Source organism: Helianthus annuus, chromosome 16 (assembly GCF_002127325.2).
Source record: "Helianthus annuus cultivar XRQ/B chromosome 16, HanXRQr2.0-SUNRISE, whole genome shotgun sequence".
Classification (NCBI taxonomy): Eukaryota; Viridiplantae; Streptophyta; class Magnoliopsida; order Asterales; family Asteraceae; genus Helianthus; species Helianthus annuus.
In genome coordinates this window covers 124,313,436-124,323,612 of record NC_035448.2, presented here as the reverse complement: position 1 = coordinate 124,323,612, position 10,177 = coordinate 124,313,436, and the positions used below count along the sequence as shown (strand labels likewise).

At 39.8% G+C, this 10,177-nt stretch overlaps 1 protein-coding gene across 2 annotated transcripts; it reads right to left on the bottom strand.

Moving 5' to 3' along the window:
* Positions 1-501: 501 nt before the first annotated feature.
* LOC110879865 (magnesium transporter MRS2-3) lies at positions 502-3,784 on the bottom strand. 2 transcript variants are annotated; one of them, XM_022128407.2, is made up of 6 exons: positions 3,291-3,784; positions 2,773-3,009; positions 2,559-2,687; positions 1,899-2,065; positions 1,574-1,817; positions 502-1,070 (listed from the first exon to the last, which is right to left on the bottom strand). In XM_022128407.2, the coding sequence occupies exons 1-6, from the start codon at positions 3,717-3,719 to the stop codon at positions 768-770; spliced, it is 1,509 nt and encodes a 502-aa protein (XP_021984099.1). In that variant the 5' UTR covers positions 3,720-3,784; the 3' UTR covers positions 502-767. The 2 variants fall into 2 exon arrangements, with proteins under 2 accessions (XP_021984099.1, XP_021984091.1); XM_022128399.2 differs by having other exon boundaries at positions 2,773-3,012; positions 3,291-3,783.
* Positions 3,785-10,177: the final 6,393 nt, after the last annotated feature.

Here is a 10,177-nt window from a genome sequence, read left to right as displayed (position 1 = left end):
ACAAAAACCACAAGCCATGCAACGCCTAAAATAACAACCATACCCAGTAAATCCCACAAATAGCAAATTACTTATAGGGTCTGGGGAGGGTGGGATGTAGACGGACCTTGCCTCCATCCCTAGGGATAGAGAGACTGCTTCCAGAGAGACCCTCGGCTCCAAAACGAACAACATACCAACAAACAAAGTCAAAGCATACCAACGCCTAAAATAAAAGCAGCAAAATTCAAAACAATGCAGCAAAATATCAGGCTAGTGACAAACTAAATCCAATAAAAGCAACAACATCAACAAAAGACCTTTAAAGGATTTTTTAACATGCAACAGCAGTGGACGGTAATCTTTCAGCAAAGGCTAGTGACAAACTAAATCCAATAAAAGCAACAATATCAACAAAAGACCTTTAAAGGATTTTTTAACATGCAACAGCAGTGGACGGTAATCTTTCAGCAAAATGTCATAATCGATAATCATATTCTTTTAGCAGATTCAGCAGAAAAATAACATCAAATTCCTTTCTTGATATAGGTACTAAGGAATAAAAGCAATTGATATTTATTTAAATAATAACAATTTTATTAAAAATATGTAAAGCACATCTCGTGTGTTTTAGGAAGGAGCAAGCAACTCCCATGCTGGAAACAAAGAATAAGTTTTCATTCTATTAACATCACAAGATGCCGGTTTCAAACCTCGGGAGCTTCTGGCAACACGCACCGAGCATATAGAAAACCACGTGTACATAACTATAACCATATTCATGTCCGTTATTCCAGCAGGCGATTGCTTTTGCACCAAGCGATGGCGATGACATATAGGAAAATGCTACCAGTGGTACCACCACCAACCGTCCATAGAAATTTACGCATACCAATTTCCTTCAGCTCATCAGTTGCATCATTAAACAGCTCAATAGTAATGTTCATGCCAAACACTCCAGCAACCACCACGAAAGCACTCACCACCAGAGTTGCAGTCGTCAACATGACACCCATTTGCAGAAGATGATTTTGCTTGTCGTCTAGCATTATGTTAATGTAGTCTTCTGTGTCATCCACATACTCCCTCAGCTGCGCACGCATATGGGAACTCAGTCGCGGTTTATATCACCAATCTTAAAATAAAATAGAGTAAAACGCCATTTTCGTCCCTGAGGTTTGGCCAGTTTTGTGACATTCGTACAAATGTTTGTTTTTCCGCATCTGGATCCAAGAGGTTTGAAATCTTGCCATTTTCATCCGGCTCGTTAACTCCATCCATTTTCCTTCATTAAGTAAGGGGCATTTCCGTCTTTTTGGTTAACTTAAAGGGAAATTCGGTCTTTTTTCACTTTATGTAAAAAGACTGAATACCCCCTGGAAAAGGCCGAATTGCCCTTTAAGTTGACAAAAATATTCTTTGACTTAAGGGGAAAAAATGGATGGAGTTAACAAGCCGGATGAATATGACAAGATTTCAAACCGATGCAGAAAAACAAACCTTTGGAAGGAAGTCGCAAAATTGGCCAAACCTCAGGGACGAAATGACATTTTACTCAATTAAATATTAAAACTAAAATCACGCACACACGTACAGTGGATAGTTTGTTCAGAGTACCATCGATCTGAACAAAGTAAGCTTCCAAGAGCATTTCAAGTTCCTCAATGTCTAAATGCTTGCTGTTACCACTCCGTGTTGTGCTAGTGCGGGTCCCACGGCTCTCTCTCCCGAGCGTATTAGCTCGGAAAAGACGTTCGGATTGACTATCCATTTGTTGAATGTCACGGTCGTGTAAGTTTGTATTCTCATTCCCATCCATTAAACCCTCATTTTGAACTCTAGTATAATAAATATGACGACAAAGATTAAAAATTAAATTGAAGTAATTGTACAAGAAAAGAATTAATCACAAGCCAAACCTGTCATCAGTTTCTGTTTGAAGAATCTCTTCGTTCATGTCATCATCCTCGTTGACAAATGAAGAAGATGATGAAGAATTGTCGAGTTGTTGCTCCAGTTTATCCGTCAGATACATTTCAGCCATATCTCCATCATCGTCTAGCAATTGCTCTAGTTCGTCCCTAACCTGAATCCATCATAAACATATTTAAAAAATAAGAGTAAAATGCCATTTTCGTCCCGAGGTTTGGCCAGTTTTGCGACATGCGTCCAAAGAGTTGTTTTTCCGCATCTGGATCCAAAAGGTTTGAAATCTTGCCATTTTCATCCAGCTCGTTAACTCCATCCATTTTTCTCTGTTAAGTCAGGGGTATTTCCGACTTTTTTGTTAACTTAAAGGGCAGTTCGGTCTTTTTCAGGGTATTCAGTCTTTTTACATAAAGATGGAAATGCCCCTGACTTAACGAAGAAACCGGATGGAGTTAACAAGCCGGGTGGAAATGGCAAGATTTCAAACCCTTTGATTCCAGATGCGGAAAAACAAACCTTTGGATGAAAGTTGAACAAAACTGGCCAAACCTCAGGGACGAAAATGACATTATACGCATAAAATAAAAACCTATCCTTTTAAAGAACAACATGAAGTCAAGCATCCCCATAACACCATTAAACGCACCAACCTTTTGAACACGTCCTGTAATAGCAACCAACCGACTTTTAATCTGTCGGACGCGTTCCAAATTGAGAGTACTAATCTTCGATGTCAGTTTATCCAGAGCCGGATGTGCTTCTTGCTCCAAAGTTCTAGCCTAGTTTAATACATCAATTAAACAAATGATTTGTAAGGACAACGAAGATAGCTATAAGCCGATAAAGTCATAAAACCTCTCTCACCTCATTATCCAAAGAGCTGCAGGCTGCTTCTAGACACGCCTCCAGTGCAACGAACTCAAATGGAAGAAGCTTTGGTCCATCTCGCTTATCGAAAGAATGTTTTCCATCAGCTTTAACCTCGTTGCCACTCTCCGGAGTACTGACACTAGCCTCTGCTCTCGGAGGACTAGCTTCTCTTGACCGTGGCTCACCCAAATCATACAAATGTGTCCAGTCAGCATCCGCACCAACCGCTTCCTTCTAACAAGTTACAAGCACAGCAATATTAGCAAGCAATTAATTAGTCCACATAAATGATAAATCTACTGCACATTTTCAACAAATGACAGTGAAATTCAAATTCAACCATAAATTCTGAATGCTAACTTTCAACATATGGCAATCAATTACTACACTAAAGTACTTTTTAATATATATATTTTTTTAATTGAAAACTGCAACCTCAATTCGTATAATCATGTTAAATTGTTCGCAAACAAATACATAAACCCTAACTGATCCTAAACACAAAATTAAACCTGAGAAGTAGCGTGATGATGGCGCAATATCCTCCGTTGAACTTCATCAACAAACGGAGTAACAGAAGGATCTTTGGAATTCAACAACAAAACCTCTTGTGCAGTAATTATAGCTTTGATATGCTCCAGATTAATAACAATTGCTCGTTCTCTACCAAGAACTGTTGACGGATAGGATAAGATGGGATCAAGGATGCGCAGATCACGAGCAGGTAGACCGGTTCGGCGCATGATAGCGTGCTTACCGGCCTCGATGATCTGAGCGTGGCCGGTGGAATCTAGGAGGAGCCATGGGCGGACTCCGGTGGCTTTTTTACGGAGGGCGGGGCCTCCGACGACGGCGGTGGCTCGGACGGAGTCGAAGATGTCTTCTTCCGGTGTGGCGGCGAATGCGACGGCGATTGGCGGAGGAGGGGTGGGGACTCTCATGACTAGGAGGGGTCTGAGCAAGTATTGTGGAGTTGTTGCTCAAATGTTATTGGGGCAACAATATCTGCAGATAATAAGATAAAAAGGGATATAATACCAGGCAGGGGCTGTTTGGTAGCTCTTAAAACCATTCAGATGCTATCTTTTAATGATTTAAAACCTCTGAATGAATAAGAGGTAATCTCAAGTCTGAATGGTTAGGAGGTAACATTTGAATGGTAAATCATCACATGTCACATTCTTCTACCTTCTCATTGGTAAAATTGTTAATGATTCCATTAAGAGGTGGTCTCTTAATGATCATTCAGAGGCTACCAAACAGCCACGCAGTGTTTTTTTTTTTTTTTTTGAAAACTAACTTTCATTAACGAAAAGACCCAAGCCGGGCCGACAAAACAACAAACAACAAGACTAGATTACATATTTACAAAAGAACACCACTTCCCACTTCTATCTCTTTATACTTAGATCTTTTCGAAAACCATAGATAACCCAAGGCTTTAACTTCACTAATGATGTTTTCAATCTTTATCGGAGTATTCGAGAACCTAGCTTTATTTCTAGCGCGCCACAAGCACCAACAAACAATCATGATAATTCCTTGAACCGCGACTTTCTTCTTCTCCGAAACCCTGAGCTCTTTGTATATGGTGAATAGGTCTTTAAGCGAAAAGGCGAATATACCGGGTATTTTGCACCAAGAACTAACATTGTTCCAAACAATCGCAGCCGAGTGACAAGCGATGAAATGTGTTCAGCCGTTTCTTCGCTTGAGTTGCAGAACGAGTAAGAGGAGGGATTAATAACAACATTCCTTTTTTTCAAAGCTTCCGCAGTCGGTATTATGTTCATAGCCGTCCTCCAGACATGTATGTTACACTTTGTAGGAACCCAGTTACACCAATCTAAAACGAAATCAGGTTCTTGATCTCCGTCTGAAACTAACAAACGTTTAACAGATCTGACCAAGAAGCAGCCGTCAGATTCTGTAGACCATATCCACTGGTCCGAAGCCGAGAAAATCTGGATACCACCAGAGGCAATGGTTGAGTAGTTGGGAAAAGACTTGGGTGCTAGTTGTTTTTGCAGACATAAACTGTCTACAAGCTGATTTCATCTGTTTTCATGTCTGCAACTGAAGATGTGGTCTAAAGCTCTTCAAGCTGAAAATATAAGACTGTTTGTTTTTATAAATTGATATTGTCTGTACAAACTACATGAACTTTGTTTTATTTTCCAAATCAAAACATCCTAAACCAATTACCTAAACTACACCATTTTATATATAATACTTTGTTTAACATATTCAAACTTCATCATGAATATCACCATCATAATTAATATAAGAACCACACTAAACCAATTACCGTCATCTCCTTTACACCATCCTGCAAAAAAACACTAACGCCGTTGATGCGTGTTAGTGTATATATGTTTTAGATATATATTTTAAGCTCTTTTTACACATTTTAGCCAAGTTTTAAATTTATAAAACACGATATTTACTAACACTAAACACACATATGGGCAAGTGCACCCATCGTGGACGTAGTATAGTGTTGGTAAGATACCGAGGTTGTCCAAGGACACAAGAGCTTTTAGTACCGGTTTATCCTCAACGTCTAATCTAATCAAAATGTTAGAAAAAGATTTTAAAACTAAGAAAATAAAACTAACTAAATGCTGAAAAATAAAATAAAAATAAAACAGATAGACAAGATGAATCACTTGGATCCGACTCGTGTATTAGTATAACCTTTGATTATTTTCGCACTTTTGCACTTGTTTAAGAGATTATCTTAGTTATTGTAGTAGGCCCCTCTTTTGAAGGCGACTTTACCCTCAACCCAGTAGTTTGAGTCAGCAAGGATACAATCCTAAAGGGTCGGATTATTGAAAGATAATGAATTAAGTTATTAACGCAAATTATGGTAGGCCCCTCTTTTGGAGGTGACGTTACCCTCGACTAAGTAGTCTGAGTCAGCAGGGATACAGTCCTAAATAGCCGGGTTATAGTATTAATAGTAGTTAACTTATGAGGGGGTCAAAGAGTTTGGATCCCCGCCATCCAATACCTTTGGGTATTGAAGGAGATCCTACTAAATTTGACCCAGGTCCCTTGCAGGACCTCTAAACGCTGAACAAGGGCAAGACCCTTACCAAACCATTCCCTTAACCCCCGACCAGGTAGCCAACATACCTCCATATAGACCGTGGAAATATGAATGGTGAAAATCTTTTATTTTATATAGACAGTAAAATAATGCCAAGACACCACGGACAAACGATAAGGAAAAGTCACCTTCAACATAAGCAACTAGTTATTAAAGTCATTAATACAAAACCAAATAAAAAGTGCAAAAGATTAAAAATAAAAAGTATTATACTAAACACTTGTCTTCACCAAGTGATGTAAGAGACTTAGGCAAACATGGCCTTGATTGTCAAGAACTCTTACGATCAATCTTGGATCCCGAGACGACTCACACACTCTATGATGGACAATGGATGATGGTGGTGGATGATGGTGTTGTGATGGTGGTGGGTGGTGGATGAAGTGTGAGAGAGGTGGTGTGCCAAGGGATGATTTGCAATGAAGCCAAGCACTCCTATTTATAGGCTGAACAGAGGCCTTGGCACGGCCCCGTGTCCGCTGGGCACGGTCCCGTGCCTGTCTGACACTATCTCTCCTCATTAATTGTAATTCGCAATTACAATTAATGCGCCTGCAGTACTTTGGGCACGCCCCCGTGTTCACTGGGCACGCCCCCGTGGTGAGCAGTAGAAGCTTCTACAGGTTTGTCTTTTCTGCTGCTTCTTGGGCACGGCCCCGTGCTCGCTGAGCACGGGGCGTGTTCAGTTTTCTGCCTTCTCTGTTTTGCTTGGGAGGATGCTGTCGAGGGGTCGGGCAATCCACTTTTGTTCCTTTTCTTGTATTTATGTTAGATTTAGCTGCCTTTTTGCTTCTTTTGTCAATTTGAGCTCATTTAATCCTTAAAATACAAAAGGAAGACAAAAACACACTTTTTCCAACATTAGTACTAAAAAAGGGTTAGTTTTATGCCTCATTTGATGTAATTTATATGTTGCATTTTATACACATCAAATACCCCCACACTTGAATTTTTGCTTGTCCTCAAGCAAAACTCTTTAATATGTGGCTTACACTCCCAAATAGAATGGGTAGAAGAGAAGTTTTTGGCTTGTCATAGAGTGTCGGGATGTTTCCAAGATTGTTTAGGTTTTATTTTTACTTATTTACAATCCTATTCGTCATGGTTTATTAAGAACTTTTCATAAGGTGAATTATTTATTAAGGCATAACATACTTTTCTAAAATTCCATTTATATACAAGTTCACATACCTCACGGGAGAAATCATTCACACTCGGCCAAAGGTATATTTTTAGTGAATCACTCGAGAGCGGCATGGAACTTATTCCTACCATAAGCTTGCCAAGCAATCAATCCTCCTCCTTTTTAACTTTATGCCTTTGTAAATATCAAGAGGACTTTTTGGGTGAAGGGTTAGGCTTGGGCAAAAGGTGGGTAGTTGGGTTAGTGGTTAGTAGAAAAAAGGGCTAAAGTCGTAAAAAGCGTCGATTTTCGTAAAACATTTTGTTTTTGTGACTTTTTTATTTTAAATGAAGTATTTCTTCAAACAAGCTTTTGTTTGAGGAGCTTTGTTTGTTTATTTCTAACTTCATTGTAAATATAATATTTTTAGTCACACGAAAACCGAGCTTGTTACTAAAATAAAGGGTAAAAATAAAAAGGGTTTTTTTTGGTGGGTAAAAAGGGTTTTTGGGTTAAGAAATGAAAAGGTTTAGGCTCAAAGGGGCTAACTAGGGGGAGTTTTTGGGTAGGTGAAAAGAAAAATAAAAATAATGGTGTTGAAAGAAAAAAGGGTTAGTCCTAATGCTTCCATCATTTACTTACTTGGGTTTAAGTTGGTAAGGACCGGGAATGAATTGTCGTGGCAAGTTCTAGAGTCGTAAGAACCAAGCGGCTATTCACACAAGAAATGAAAAATGAGCATTTAACGTAAAGATGTATATTTGTATGCTCTATAAAGGCTCAAAACTCACTTTTGTGGGAATGGGTTTTTATGTGATCAAGTATATATAATCGAATTTTAACTAAGCTTGTCATGTCGTTTCATAATTTTCTTATGTTGGTTCTTTTTATCACGACGCTATTGGTTGTAAACTTGTAAAAATATAACCGTGTTAGTCTTAGAATTCCCAACTTAAACTTAGACAAGTAAAAATGAAAAAAAAAAATTAAAAAATTTGGGGTGATTAGCGGTTCCAATAGAGTTTTGTGTAAGGCTTGTTTTTAGGACTTGTAAAATTCAAGGTTTTAGCATCCCCCCCCCCACACTTAAATTACACATTGTCCTCAATTAGGGATGGCAAAAATACCCGAGCCCGACGGGTATACCCGAAACCTGACACAAATGGGACAGGTATACCCGATACCCGACGGGTATTGGGCCGGGTATGGGTTTAGTTTTAAAAAATTTCGCGGGTATGGGTCGGGTATGGGATTAGGTGATACCCGACCGGTTACCCGAAACTACATACCCGTTTACCCGAACTATATCATACCCGACCCGATTACCCGAAACTACATACCCGTTTACCCGAACTATATACCCGATCATATACCCGAAGTTTTTAATATATATTTTTATTTTCCATTAACCCTTATCTATTAGTGATTTATTTTAGTATGTTCATAATGTGAAAAAAATAAATTTTCTTTTAGCATATGTATTTGATGATAGTATTTATATTTTATATGTTGTGAAGTATATACATATAAGTGTATAAATATTATAAAGTTATTATTAATTTATGCTAAAACTTATATCTGTGTAATGTATATTTTAATTTAAAATAGTTGTTGCATAAATAAAATTATATAATAACTATAATAGTAAAAAATGTATTTGGAAATCCCAATGTATATTTTTTAACAAACTAATGGGTATACCCGAAACCCGTGGGTATACCCGGTACCCGACGGGTAATTACCCGACATATACGCGACGGGTATTGGGTCGGGTATGGGACACGATTTTACAACCGGGTATAGGTATGGGATTGCCAATACCCGACCCGAACCCGACCCATTGCCATCCCTATCCTCAATGTGTCCCAAAAATAAAGTTTTAGGTTGATTGGATGTGTAAAATGGTGTTAAAAGCAAAAATTTATGTTACTGGCAGTCTGGACACGGCCCCGTGTTTAGTAGACACGGCCCCGTGTTCAAGTGCCAGTAACGAGAACTTACAGAAGTTTAGCACGGGGGCGTGTTCGCTGGGCACGACCCCGTGTCTGACCAAAAATCTGCAGAAATTTGCCAAACAGTAGGTCTGGGCGAATGAGCACGGGGGCGTGTTGGCTGGACACGACCCCGTGTGGGCAGTCTGCAAGGCTGAAAAACAGGTTTCTTCTTCCGGTTTTCCTGTCGTAGCTTTATTAGTGCTAATGATTAGCACTTCAAGCCTCAATTGTACCTGTTTTATCACTAAATACCATACCAAGCAATACCAAACATCCTAAATTACCATAGTTAATCATCCAACCATAAAGTAAAAGAAAAATAAAGCAGAAAATAAAAAGTAGTTAAGGAAAGTAAATTGTCTAACACTTCGGCACGCATGCCGGAAATTGTTTTGATAGATAAAAGGGGACCTTAACCTGTGGGTTCGCCATCAACCCGCTCCTGCTCCTGCAACCTCCTAGTCCATATCTTCATCGCTGTCATCACCTCCATCCCCATGACCCACCATATACTCCCGGATGTTCCCGATGTCGTCTTGTATATCGGTGATGTTTCGTTCGATAGCTCCGACCCGGTGGTATGTATTGTTGGCAAGGTTGTAGGTGTTCCTGGTGCACATGAGGTTTTCCTGCAAAAGATCATGTAAACTTTGGAGGTTAGGAAAACCGCCTCCTTGGGAGGAGGATTGCCCCGGATCACCATGGGGTTGATACTAGTAGTGGAGAGGTGGAGCGTGAAGGACTAGTGCCTCCTGCGGGTTCCATGCATGGCCTTGCATCCTTTGAAAGCTCACTGATCCGTCTTCCACCTCATAAAGTAGGTTCATGGCACGGCAAATGTGATAATCAACTCGTCCCGACCATGGGCTCCTTTCAAAAGACCTAGGAATGCGCGTGAAGTGCTTGAAGAGGCGGTGCACCCATCCCCCAAAGAAGATAGGGGTTGGTGCACGAGCAAGACGGTTCAGATGCATGTTTCGAAGCAGGAGATATGGAACATCGAGGGCCCTTCGGTTGTGGATGCAGTGAAGGACTACCAAATCTTTTAACCCAACAACCCCGCTACTGTCATGTCTTTGGCTGAGAGAGTAAGTGAGGAGCCTATGAATGTAGCGATAGAGCGGATCCCTCGGCTTAGTACTCTTTGTGCTGCTGGGGTTGTAGATT